The sequence below is a fragment of the Oncorhynchus gorbuscha genome, linkage group LG18 (assembly GCF_021184085.1).
Source record: "Oncorhynchus gorbuscha isolate QuinsamMale2020 ecotype Even-year linkage group LG18, OgorEven_v1.0, whole genome shotgun sequence".
Lineage (NCBI taxonomy): Eukaryota > Metazoa > Chordata > Actinopteri > Salmoniformes > Salmonidae > Oncorhynchus > Oncorhynchus gorbuscha.
The window spans coordinates 6,872,211-6,885,804 of NC_060190.1; the positions used below are offsets into that span (position 1 = coordinate 6,872,211).

At 44.4% G+C, this 13,594-nt stretch overlaps 1 protein-coding gene across 1 annotated transcript; it reads left to right on the plus strand.

Moving 5' to 3' along the window:
- Nucleotides 1-638: 638 nt before the first annotated feature.
- Nucleotides 639-12,653, plus strand: LOC124002346. The gene is made up of 20 exons (XM_046309714.1): nucleotides 639-1,127; nucleotides 2,051-2,206; nucleotides 2,661-2,779; nucleotides 4,411-4,582; nucleotides 4,658-4,770; nucleotides 4,871-5,457; nucleotides 5,578-6,581; nucleotides 6,854-6,978; nucleotides 7,270-7,513; nucleotides 7,791-7,915; nucleotides 8,019-8,118; nucleotides 8,535-8,657; nucleotides 8,894-9,075; nucleotides 9,428-9,525; nucleotides 9,758-9,885; nucleotides 10,123-10,303; nucleotides 11,350-11,500; nucleotides 12,140-12,219; nucleotides 12,483-12,524; nucleotides 12,613-12,653. Exons 1-18 carry the CDS (start codon nucleotides 668-670, stop codon nucleotides 12,215-12,217), a joined length of 4,146 nt encoding a protein of 1,381 aa, XP_046165670.1. The 5' UTR covers nucleotides 639-667; the 3' UTR covers nucleotides 12,218-12,219; nucleotides 12,483-12,524; nucleotides 12,613-12,653.
- The last annotated feature ends 941 nt before the right edge of the window (nucleotides 12,654-13,594 follow it).

Below are 13,594 nucleotides of genomic sequence, written 5' to 3' on the forward strand. Positions count from 1 at the left end.
CATATTGGAGATGTCAAAAAAGATTTAGGAATCTATAGAAAGTAATTTATTAATGTCTACATTCTTTTGACACGTTTATTCTATTACAGACACTTCAATATATACTTTTCAAATATATTATGTTAGCTAAACATTATTTGTATTTTTTATATATAAAACATTTTCTATTGTTTTTAGAGGGTACTAATGTTACTGTCCCCACTACAACAAAAAATACTTAAATAAATGTAATTTTGTCATTGAAATATTAAATTGAAATACTGTCGAATTCCATTCATTCCAATGGAGGACTGCTCCTACTAGGGAGTGCCAATGCATCCCTGACCCCTTGAACACAATGCGAATTTTCTGCGTCTAGACATGTCTTTTCAATGGATTCTTCAATCTCCAATGCGATTCTGATAGCAGAAGTCACATGTAAGGGTCAAGTGTAGACAGCCTTAGACTTGCATGTTTTTTCAAAAAGGACCGACAGCTTTTTGGAAATGTTGAGAAACTTGTTGGAAAGTGTTAGGAAAATTCCGTATCAACGTTTTGTTGTAATAAGGTTAATTGAGACGGAATCAGCCTTTTTCATAACGAGCTGCCATCTGATTGGTCCTCACTAATTAGGCCTCATTTATTGCCCTGCAGTTGATTTTACCTGCGCGTTGGCCTCTATGCGCATATGCGCAGAAGCATCAATCTGACGATGTCTTCCGAACAGAAGAGAAACATAGTTGTGTTTTTATGTATAATAACTGTAGCCTTTTCTAAATTGATGTTCTGTGGTGCGTTGAGTGTAGAAAAGTTTGTTCTCAATGGTTTTAATGCGGATCATGAAAAGGCGTCAAATGCTGACAGAGAGCGGAGGATCAACACAAAACAAGACGCCAAGCACAAATCTGAGTACCTTGGCGGACTGGCCATTCTTCGGCGCAATCTTCGACCTACTGTTAATAATTCCAGCATTCAAGAACCGAGTGCAGAGTCCATTGGCGTTCCTGAGAACTCCATAAATAATTCGATTCAACTCAACATTGATCTAAAGTCAACTGATTTGCGGGCGCCTTTGATTGTGCGTAATGGTTTCAATGTCCAGAAAAGATCTCTGGATTACAATGCTGGACATCAGGCAGTCTTCAAAGGTGAATCTGTTTTCTATTATTAGATTTCAAGTGTAATAGTCGCATGTACCCTGTAATTACACCTGCAACCCTGTAATGTGAATCTTGAACTCTGAGTTCCTACAATGCAGGTCAAAGTGAAATCAAAACAAATGTAGTAATAAAGAATATAAATAAAATGTATACATAACACTACCAATGGTAAATGTTCATTGGCAGAGTACATGTTTAAGGAGAGTGACAGGGGAGCAGGTAGGTGACTATTCAGCAGCCAGATGGTTTGGGGGTAGAAGCTTTTGGTTGATCTACCAGTTTTTACCATGATGCTCTTGTACTGCCCTTGTCTTTAGTGATGGAAGCAGGGAGAACAAGCCTTGGCTCAGGTGGCTGGGATCTTGGCCTTCCTATGACACCTGGTGTTGTAGGTGTCCTGGAGGTCAGACGGTGTGCACCCAATGGTGCGTTCGACTGAGCGTAGCACCAGGCTGTTACGCTGCCTGGCAGTATGCTCTCAATGGGGTTTCAGCATCCTGAGGTTGAAGAGTTGTTGTTGTGCCTTCTTAACCGAGGTGTCTATGTGGTTTAACCATTTCACCTTCCCAAGAAAAAAAAATATATATATTTTTTTACCGTCTCCACGGCGGTGCCCAGCCTGGTTCCTCCTGAAGTCCACAACCCGCTCCTTTGCTTTGTTGACGGAGCGGTTGTTTACTCGGCACCATGCAGTCAGTGCCAACATCCTCCCTGTAGGCCGTCTCGATGTTTGTAGTCAGGCTTACTATTGTCGTGTCGTCAGCAAACTTGATGATGGAGTTGGAACTGCGTGAGGTCAAGCAGTCGTGGGTTAATATCACATTTATTAGGACATCTTAACAGTACTATATGCATTTTTAAATTAGTGTTTGGCCATGGATAAATATCTCTCCTTTTATCCAATTTTGAAGGCCACGGTTTTCAAGGGAAGGTCTATGGTCCATCAGCTGACCACAACCCCCACTCCAGTGAATGGCTGTTGATGAGGCCTCTGGTCCAGTGTAATGACAACCTCATGATGGTCACTGCATCTGGGCGAGGATACACACATCTACTGGTGGATAGAGGTAAGTGTTGGAGACCCACCCAGTATTTCTAAAAGACCTTTACCTCAATGCGAAAGCATCAGTGACTTGCTATGGAATATAATTAAATGGGATCATTAGTTTAGTTGTCTGGGGCTAGGATTGTATTTATTTAGCAGATTCTGATGCAAAACGTTTTGCAACGGAAACCATTTACTCCAAACGGAATATTTAGCAAGAAACTAGTTTCCATTGGACAAATTTAATGTAGGTCCCTCCCTGTTTTGTTCCCTTCTATTTGGTTCCTAGAGTAAACTAATTCTGTTGCAAACGTTTTGCAGGAGTTATTCCTGGCAAGGTCATGTGGTCTGGAAACTCATGGCCCTTAAGTATTCATTATGGAACCATTTACTGTTTTTAAGAAGCAAACGGGTTTATATTGGACTTATTCAGGAAGGTTCCTGAATATTGAATATGCCCCTGTTTATCGTTCCAGCGGGCGCCTCTCCCATCTCCCTGTTCCATCTGCCACCGTCCTGTGGCTACCATGTGAAGACTACCTGGAGAGAGATGGTGATGATGGCACCATATGATGGCTGCTACATCATGCAGGAGGTAGAATATTTTCCCTTGGTTGCTTAAAGCCAAGCCCCACGCCCCCAAAGAAAGGGTAAACCCCCCCACCCCAATCATATCACAATCCACTTTCACCAGTTGACTGTAGACTCAACTATACCTTTTTTGTATTAAAATGTGCTAATGACGATATTTGCATATCGTGCAAATACATTTCTGGACAAATTGAAGTCAGCCTAAAAATATACATTCTGTCCAGAGCAGATTGTCCATTTTTTCCAATGAAAAATGTATGTAGAAATTATTTATTTTTTAATATCACCAATTTCTCTCTGGGTAAGCCTGGAGAATATACAGTGCATTTGGAAATTATTCAGACCCCTTGACTTTTCACATTTTGTTATGTACAGCCTTATTCTAAAATGGATAAAATGTAAGAAATTTCCTCATCAATCTACGCACAGTACCCCATAATGGCAAAGCGAAAACAGGTTTGGCAAATGTATTAAAAATATCTTATTAACATTGGTATTCAGACCTGATGCTATGAGACTTGAAATTGAGCTCAGGTGCATCCTGGTTCATCCTTAAGATGTTTCTACAACTTAACTGGTGTCTACCTGTGCTGTAATCAATTCAATTGATTGGAAATGATTTGGAAAGGCACACATCTGTCTATATAAGGTCCCACAGTTGACAGTTAATGTCAGAGCAAAAACGAAACCAAACCAAAGGAATTGTCCGTAGAGCTCCGAGACAGGATTGTGTCAAGGCACAGATCTGGGGAAGGGTAACTGCGCAATCTGGGGGAGAAGGGGCCTTGGTCAGGGAGGTGACCCAATAGTCTCTCTGAAAAAGCTCCAGAGTTCCTCTGAAGATGGGAGAAACTTCCAGAAGGACAACCAACTCTGTAGTACTCCACAAATCAGGCCTTTATGGTAGAGTGACTAGATAGAAGCCACTCCTCAGTAAAAGGCACATTACAGCCCGCTTGGAGTTTTCCAAAGGGCACCTAAAGGACTCAGACCATGAGAAGCAAGATTCTCTGGTCTGATGAAACCAAAGATTGAACTATTTTACCTGAATGCCAAGCATCATGTCTGGAGGAAACCTGGCATCATCCCTATGGTGAATCTGAGAAAAGTGAGTTGGCGTGTGGGTAGTCTGACTTTTGAGAAATGGCAGTTAGTCAGTACACTGACATTAGACTGGCAAATGCCTATTTAGACCAAATCACCATCTCTTCAAACTAAGTTACTAAATATAGTCCAGTTTGTAACACTCTATGAAATTGATTTTTAAATTGTGTAATTTTAAAGTAGAGATTTGAAATGATTGACCTATGTCCATTTTAAGTGCTTAAAATGAATTAGAAGGCTGACTAGTTTGATAAACTGAAGAGAATTTTAAATGTATTTTTTACCTTCTGAAAATACTAATATTAATGAACCAAAATATCAACATCTCAAAATGAATACTGTAGGTAGCTGCAAAAATGTAATTTCAGCCTTGATGCTCTGTTCCTCTTAGAAACCTCCAGTCAGACTGCATCCTGTGCATTCACTCTACAATCCACCCTGCTTTTGTTCATACTAGAACATGAGATGAATCACTGTCTGTGCTCTGTCTCTCCCCTCTTCTTCCCTCACTCTCTCCCTGCCCCCTATCAGCATGGTAGTTATGTCCTGCCCATGCTGTGGTGGGGCAGCCCTGTGAAGATCATCTGCCCAGTCCCCCACCCTGTCCCCCCAAATGCTGTCCCCTCAGTACTCTGCTCCCACTTTGGCATGGCCATCCAGATACATGGAGGGGAGGAGGTCATACACACCCTACAGGTCATAGGTGAGTTGGCTTGTTCTGCTCATGTTCCCATTTGGATTATGACTGATTCATTAATTCTCTCTCTGTCCCTAACAGAGAAAGGCAAGTGGGTGCCGTTTGTGTCTGAAGAGTGTGCCTACCAAGTGGAGTCTCACTCAGAAGACCTCATATTTTATGTTCCCTTTATAGCCCCATGTGTGACCATCGGAGTAAGTTGTAGGAAGTTGATACTCAATCATTCAGTTTGACTTCGAGTCCACTCTAGCATTGAATTGAGCTTCTATAAAAATAAAATGTTTCCTCTTCCAGAATGGAGTTCATCGACTGGTCCTATTGGACGGCCAGGACGTCATCCTCTCCTGCCCCTCACACCACCCTCCTCCATTTCCCTTTTATCCCTCTCCTCCATTTTCTCAACCCTTCTCTCCTGGTGACCCGCAGCAGCAGATACCTGACCCTGTGACTTTTGCTCCCTCCACCAGCCCTCCCCTTACCTCTCTTCCCATCACCCCTTATACTCAACCCCCAGCCCAGGAACAGATGCCCCAACTTCCTGCGTTCCCCTACCACCTCCCTCATGGCATGTATCCCCAAATTCACCATTTCCCTTACGGTGGAGCTGGTTATCACCCTCTCCTCCACCCTGGTCGTGAACCATACCCTGGCTCCCATCATCTTCTCCCAGGGAGATACCCAGGCCAGCAGCCCTTCTTCCCCATGGGGCCTGGGAATCACCCCTACGGCTCTAGAGACCACCATGACTCCTTTTACCTCTCCCCGCCCCCTACCCACGATCCCATGCTCTACTATTATAATGAAATCGCCCCTGGTGTCCACCGTCCTTCTGTTGTCTATCCTACTCCTCTTATAGCTATCCGACCACCGCATCCCGCCGCTTATACCAAACCTCCTTTCACCGGTTATACCAAACCTCCTTTCACCGGTTATACCAAACCTCCTTTCACCGGTTATACCAAACCTCCTTTCACCGGTTATACCAAACCTCCTTTCACCGGTTATACCAAACCTCCTTTCACCGGTTATACCAAACCTCCTCCTCCTCCCGCCGGTTATACCAAACCTCCTCCTCCAGCCGGTTATACCAAACCTCCTCCTCCCGCCGGTTATACCAAACCTCCTCCTCCCGCCGGTTATACCAAACCTTCAACTAAATATTATACCAAACAACCTCCACCTCTCTATACTGAACCTGTTCTTCCTATAATACCTATTGCCTTTGAACGTCGTTCTTACCCCATTGTTACCGGATCTCCTCCTCCCCCTTCTGGATCCAAACCTTCATCACCTGTTTTCCAACCTCCAAAACCACCTGCAGATCCAAATGACCCATATGGGGTCCACATGACCAATCAGGCCCTGATTACTGAAGAGCCCATGTCTGCTACTGGGAGCCCCAATCCTGGTCCCTATACCCAACCTCCTAAATGGCCTGTGGGTCCATACTATTACCCCTATGGTCCTTACTACCCCCCTTCCGGTCCTCACCATTATCCCTTCATACCCATCTACTACCCTTCACCTACCCCAGGGCCTAGCCCAGTCAAAGCTAGTCCTCCCCAGACTCTCCCTTCAGGTCCTCAGGACCCTACAATGCCCACTGTCTACCCACCCCACCACTACCCTCAGCCAATCACCTGCTCTCCCACTGCCCATACCATCTGTAGCTATTACCCATATCCTGTGGATGTGCCACACCACCTATATCCTCTCTACCTGACGCCCAGCCCCCCTCTGACCACCCCAGCCCTTCCCTCCACAGGCGCAGCTCTGCCTGGTGCTACTCAACCACCCCAGACCTCACCAACCACCCCCTCACCCTCCTCCAGGACCATATCGTCCACTACTACTCTCACTCCTTGGATGTCCATCCTCACCCCTACTCTCCCCCCTCAGCCCTCCCTCTCTCCTGAGCTCTCCCCTCGGCCCTCCCTCCACTGTCTAGCTGGGCAGATGATGGTGTCGCTGCCCTCTGCTCTCCTGGACTCCATCCAGGTCAAAGGTCAGAATGTCCCTCTGCTCGCCACATGGTCGGTGTTTGTGATGTCCAGAAACACAATTGGCCTTCCCTTATTTGATGTACTAACTGCTGCATTGATTGCTTCATTGTGTATCTATAAAGGAATGGATTTTAGACCAGTCTTTCCTCCAATTGTGACGTGGGCTGCTGTTTAAATTGACCATACGACCCAATCAGGAAGAACACTGCCCATGATTCACTTTTATTACATTAATGCTCACTGACTTGCATGTGAATTGCATTGCTCTTTTCAGATCAGATGAATGGCTGGGTGTCCATCTCCAGTGCCCCGGCGGCTTGTAGATACATGCTACAGATGAGTAAGGGTGGTGGAGTGATCCTCCATTCCCCTCTCCCTGCCTGCCACAGCCAGGCTATGGTGAGTCCCCCAAAACTTAAATCTGGGTCGTGTTCATTACTGCACAGAGTAGAATATGAAGCAAAGCGTTTCGCAACGGAAAATGTGTTCCTTATTGGACAGGTTCAGATAGTCCCTCCCTGTTTGTCAGTTTTCTTCCCTTTGTTGCTTGGTGACTATAGCCCTGTTTTCATTTTGAAGTATTTGCTGTGAAAATAGACCTCAGTTTGCTATTTTGATGTGGCCCATTGAAGTGGGAGTTGTTGGTTTTGGCTGTTAAACCCAATGTTTCCTCCTTCTTTTTCCATCCAGGCCCTCAACCCACACCAGCTCTCCCTCCCCCTGAAGTTTTGGGACACAGTCCTGGGGCAATACAGATCTCTGGAGCTCCATTGCCCGTCAACTGTGACCCCATCACCCCGCACCACTACCACCACCCTCCCAACGACGACCCACACCAGGCCTCCCACTCCCCCCAAGCCACACGTCTTCTGCTCTGCTCGCCACATGAGGGTGGAGCTTCCCCCAGGTCCCATATCTGGAGTCGTTGTCAAGGGTAAGTGTGTGTGTCTGTTGGGGGATGGTGTATGTTTCAGGTGCATATGGTTGTCATCATCCCTGCATGAGTTGAATTCTAACATGGTTGAGAGGACCTAAGCTTTTTTTTCAGTTTACTGGGGTGAAATGTGTTTGTTTGTGCACTACCATACGATGTTTCACCAGAACTGCAGTTTTGTCTTAAATGTAAATAATGGCTTTGTTAGACAAAATATGGGCGTTTATTTTCAAAATGTCTTACTGATTGTGCAATAATGGCTGCAAATCATTCTCAGACATCGAAGGGATTGAGATGAGCCTGATGGATGCCCCAGAGCATTGTGGGTATGTGGCAAGCAAGGGAAAGGATGGCATAATCACCCTGAACCTCCCCTTCAACTCTTGTCACATGACTGTCCAGGTGTGTTTTATGTGCTGATCAAGGATCAGGTCCTCCCAGTCCGTGTAATATCATTCATTATGGTCTAAAAGGCTAAACTGACTCCTGTCTTTGTTCCTAACAGGGTAAGGAGCACCTAATAGATGTGATTTACTCCACGTTGAATGGACAAAAAGGGAAGGCCCAGTTGTCCTGTCCAGTTTCCATACCAGTTTCTCATCAAGGTAGAAACATAACAGGTTGTCCTCGTTCTGATGATTGCTTTAATGGTGCGGCAGGGTAGCCTAGTGGTTAGAGCGTTGGGCTAATAACCGGAAGGTTGCAAGTTCAAACCCCCAAGCTGATAAGGTACAAATCTGTCGTTCTGCCCCTGAACAGGCAGTTAACCCACTGTTCCTAGGCCGTCATTTGAAAATAAGAATTTGTTCTTAACTGACTTGCCTAGTTAAAGGTACAAAAATGGCTGAAATGTCTATCTTTTTAAAATTGCTTAATTTGTTTTTAATGGTGAGCGAGTGTTGAGCCTTACCTGTCCTGTGTTGTCTGACTGGAAATAAAGGGATATGTAAGATGTTATATCCAGCTCATTCAGATTACTGGTCACTCCTGTCTATTGATATTTCCTGTGTATCCCCTGTAGAGTGTAACCTTCCCAGTGACCAGCGCCTTCCCTGCGGCCGCCGCCCTCTATCCCAGGCAGTGTGTCTCTCTCTGGGCTGCTGCTACAGCACCAAGCCCTCTGCCTGCTACTACTCGATGGATGGTAAGTATAACCCCAAATGAATCACAATTTGTATTTTCTTGACTCTTTTGTCCGCTCCTGACCTCCTCCATTGCAGGAAGAGGACACGAGGAATCAGGAAAATACCATTCAGATTCACCCCTGCAATAAATCTTAATTGTCTGCGATATATAGGGTCCCAATATCAGTCAAAACCTTGGAATGCCACTCTAGATCCACCTTTAGCTAACCCAGAGTGTTTACATGTTCTTTCCCAGAATGCACATTGGACCGCCACTTTGTCTTTTTGGTGCCCGCCTCCCTCACGGACCCCCCTCTGAACCCTGCTTTGCTCACTGCCGCTGGAAACCCCACCTGCGCCCCTCAGACCCCTCAGAGGGTGACTCCAGACTACGCCCTGTTCAAGATCCCACTGGGTGGCTGCGGGGCCCACAGATACGTGAGTGGCCCTTTTTTAATTATCTTGTACAGTTTGAATTCATTTTTTAAAAAGTCGGCGTTGATTAGCAATGGTTGGGACTCCATTTAGCCTCATGGGTTACTGAATGGGTGCACTTCATTAACATTGCTCTCCAAAATGTCTGAATCTGTGTTCTCTGGAGGGCACTGGGCTTAAAGGAACATTCAGTCAAACTATCTTTTGGTATTTCATTAGTCTACAGTTGATACAGTCCCAAAATTGTTTTGCATGTCAGCAATCAAGTTTTCAACATCAATCTGTGTTTGTAATTGGACAAGTTCAGTTTGAAAACGTTTTCTCCCTACTGAACTGGACCCTATTGTTCCAACAGGAGGTTGGCCAAACTGTAGTCTACATGGTGGAGATCATCAACACGGTCCAGTCAATCACCCTCAACTATGGGACCATTACCAGAGACTCTCCTATCAGGTCAGTTATAAACCCCCACTGGGGTTCACGAGCTGTTAATTTCACGTTTCACTGTTACTTGGAAAAGAAAAACACATTCTGGTCAAACGAGAGAACAACAATAATAATTCAATGCATTATCTTATCGAGTGACCTATTCAATAGGAATGGAGTTTATATTTTTTTCAGTGCAGGAATGTATGAAGTTTCTGAGTTGTGGCCTCCCTATCTGGTGTTTTCCTGTTGCTCCTAGGCTGCTGGTTGAGTGCCAGTACACCCCTGGCTCTGTGGCGAGTGTTGGCTTCCTGGTCAAGACCCCCTCCTTTGGCCCCTCCATTCAGGCCCAGGGTGTGTTGGGGGTCCAGCTCAGGATTGCCACAGGTACGCAGCTATAGTTGCTCACACATCTCACCCATTTAGCTGCTGTCGGTTTCTCCAACTCCACACTCCAAGTGGTAGTGGTCAGTCTTGCATGTCAACTTATAAAGATCACTTTTAGAGCATTTTAACAGTGTCAATTTGCTTTGAATGTCAAGAAACATTGTCAAACACCTGGAAAGGATGAACATTATTATGGAACACATTAAAGTAACACCCTTTCCCCCACTTCCACTCCAGACGAGCAGTACAGTAGCTTCTACCCCCAGTATCACCGGCCCCTGCAGATGCTCTTGGGTAAACCCTTACACCTTGAGGTGCGTCTGCTCAACCCCCCAGATGACAAAGTGGTCCTGCTGGTACACTACTGCGTGGCCTACCCCAGATCAGGACAGACTGTCTGGGTACTCCTCTATAATGGGTATGCTGCAGGGTTACCTTTGACCTTCTAGGCTCCTACATGTCTGTGTTCAACTATGACAGTGAGCTCAAAGTATTGGGACAGTGAAACTTTTTTACATTTATTTTAAAAAAAAAATTGGTTCTGTAATCCAGCATTTATGATTTGGAATGATACTATGATACTTTTTTGCATGTAATCTCCCCCCTTTTTTTAGGGGACCAAAAGCATTAGGACAAATTTCACTTATGCGTATTAAAGTAATCAACAATTAAGTATTTTCTCCCATATTCCTAGCACCCAATGATTACATTTAACTTGTTGGATGCATTTGCTGTTTGTTTTGGTTGGTCAGATTATATTGTGCCCAATAGAAATGAATGATAAAGAATGTACATGTCACTTTAATTGTAAATAATAATATAATATTTCTTAACACTTCGACATTAATGTGGATACTACCATGGTTATGGATATTCAAGAATGAATAGTAAGTGAAAGTTAAACGCACAAATATCCAGACTGCCACGACATGCAAAACTTCTTACCATTACAATAACAATAAGTGACTTCAAAATGACACATTATTTACCATTAATTTCTATTGGGCACAAAATAATCTGAAACGCAACCAAAACAAACAGCAAATGCATCCAACAAGTTTGAAGTAACACGCTTGATGTAATCATTGGGTGCTAGGAATATGGGATGTAAATACTAAACTGTTGACTACTTTTAATACACAAGTGAATCCCCCCCTCCCCATTTTATGAGACAATGTACAAAAAGTGCAGTAATTGATGAAAATACCCTAAAAATGAAAGCTGACAGTCTTCACTGAAACCTCCAGTCATTTGACTCGTTTAATTTCAAAACTTGTCACTGTTTCAATACTTTTGTAGCTCACTCAATTTTGGGGTACAATTTTTAAAGTAATTCATTTTACATGATATTATTTAACATTTACAAACTGCACACGTCAGTGGGCAGACAATCACAGGGATGGAGGAAAAGGGAAGTATTTTGAGTTGTTGCGCTGAATAACCACATGCTTGCCTCTTGTGTAGATGTCCTAACCATCTGGACCCGGCCTCTCAGAAGCCTCAGCCATCTCCTCCACCCCCACCCTTCCACCAAGGCCAGACACGAAGGTTCACCATCTCCACCTTCCAGTTCCTCACCTCTGGACAGACCCAGACATTGGTGGACCATGAAGAGGTGAGGGCTGCCCCACTGCACTCGACCTTTTAACTTGGAGCCAATGGCCATCTTAAGTTAAAGTAGGCATCTTCCCTGTTTTTCTTTCCTCCATTCTCCGTGATCTGGCAGTGCGTGACAGTTTCCCAGTCCACCTGACCGTGCTGCTGCTCCAGTTTCAACTGTTCTGCCTTATTATTATTTGACCATGCTAGTCAGTTATGAACATTTGAACATCGTGGCCATGTTCTGTTATCTCCACCCGGCACAGCCAGAAGAGGACTGGCCACCCCACATAGCCTGGTTCCTCTCTAGGTTTCTTCCTAGGTGTTGGCCTTTCTAGGGAGTTTTTCCCTAGCCACCGTGCTTCTATACCTGCATTGCTTGCTGTTTGGGGTTTTAGGCTGGGTTTCTGTACAGCACTTTGAGATATCAGCTGATGTACGAAGGGCTATATAAATACATTTGATTTGATTTCCCACCATTCATTTAACCTATTTAGCCCTTTAATCGATCAATGGCCATGAACAACGGGAGTTTTGAGACCTATAGCCAAAGGCAAGAAGAGGCCAGTAACAGCAGCTCTGTCTGTAGGTGTGGCTGACTTGCTTCTCATCTGACCCTCCCTTGTCGTCTGTTCTCGCTCTCTCCTCCCCTCAGATCTACTTCATGTGTTCTACTGAAGTGTGTTCGCCGCTGGACGGCAGCCTGTGTGTAGAGGGATGCTTTGGCCAGTGACTGTAAGGAACCGCACAGACACAATGTTCAGTCACTATGGACACGGCAGAGCCCTGGTCAAACGTAGTGCACTATATAGGGACTAGGGTACCATTTGGGATGCATCCATAACTCACATGTGATTTTTTAAATTTTTTATAATTTAATTCCCAGAAATGGAGCAAAAGGCTGACGTGTGGTGCCAAAAAGCAAAAATATGGTTTTGTAATTAAGGCTACTTTAATTATTTAAGAGGACTAATGCATTTCCTGCCTCTGTTCCACAGATAAAAGATTGACAGAAAGCAATAGTCATGGAAGATTAACTGGTAGGACTTTCCCTTTGTCAGTGGAACAGATTCAACTTTACTAATACATTTCCATTCTAACTTCTTTCCTCTCTCTTTTCATCTCCAGGCCCAAGGCTGCTCGTTCACCACTAATAAAACCCCTTAAAAGGAGACTGTGTGTTTCTTGCTCCCAGGCAGTCTAGTCTAGATGGCATGAAGCTGACTCCACCAGTGCTGTACTCAATTGTTTACATTCACACTGACTCCGCCTCTGGAGGTTCTAGACAACGGCCTGAATCAACATTCTGGATATCCAATGTTATTCCATACATTATAGCATTCAATGTGATTACTGTCTAAAATGGCTTTTGAATATAGGTTAACAGACCTCTTCCATATTATACATGCGTTTATACATACATAGTCATTAATTCACATGAAGATCATAAGTTTTGACCACTGGGTGTCAGCCAAGCTCTAAACCAGGATCGCTCTTGATTTGTAGTTGAGTGGTCTGAAGACCTTGAACTGGCTGTTGTGTAATAATAGGAGCGCAATCATGTTATAATCTCAATGGCACATTTATCTGAGTATTGTTGTCACATTCGGAATGTTTATTTTATTCTACAGCACAGGTTAGTAGGCCTTTATAGTCTATTTTAAAGGAGGAGCACGCGAATCATGCGTCATTCATATCCCGCTTGTTAAAGAAGTCAAGGTTCAAAATGCTGCGAAAATGAACATGGCCCTCACATGCCCCCCATTTTAATTGTTTGTAAGCACTGCGGCACACTACCTTTTTTGTTGTGGCTGCCATGCTAGTGTGTGCGTTTCTTTTAGGAAGAGAACGGAAGATAGGAGGGCGCACGTCCAAGGGGAACGAGGGAGGGACCTACACGAGAGCACAGAGGGGGAGGGAAGATAATTTCCTTTCTGTAGTGTACAACGCCGCAAGAATACACCGGGATAAGGACGAAAAAAATCTAGGGAAGACGGTAAAGGAAATACCGCAGCCCCGTTGTCTTTTGTTTTGGGAATTCATCTAACACAGAACTGAAGACTAACATTGGGAGATGGTTCTTCAGGGTTGACTTTCAATAACCCTCTCT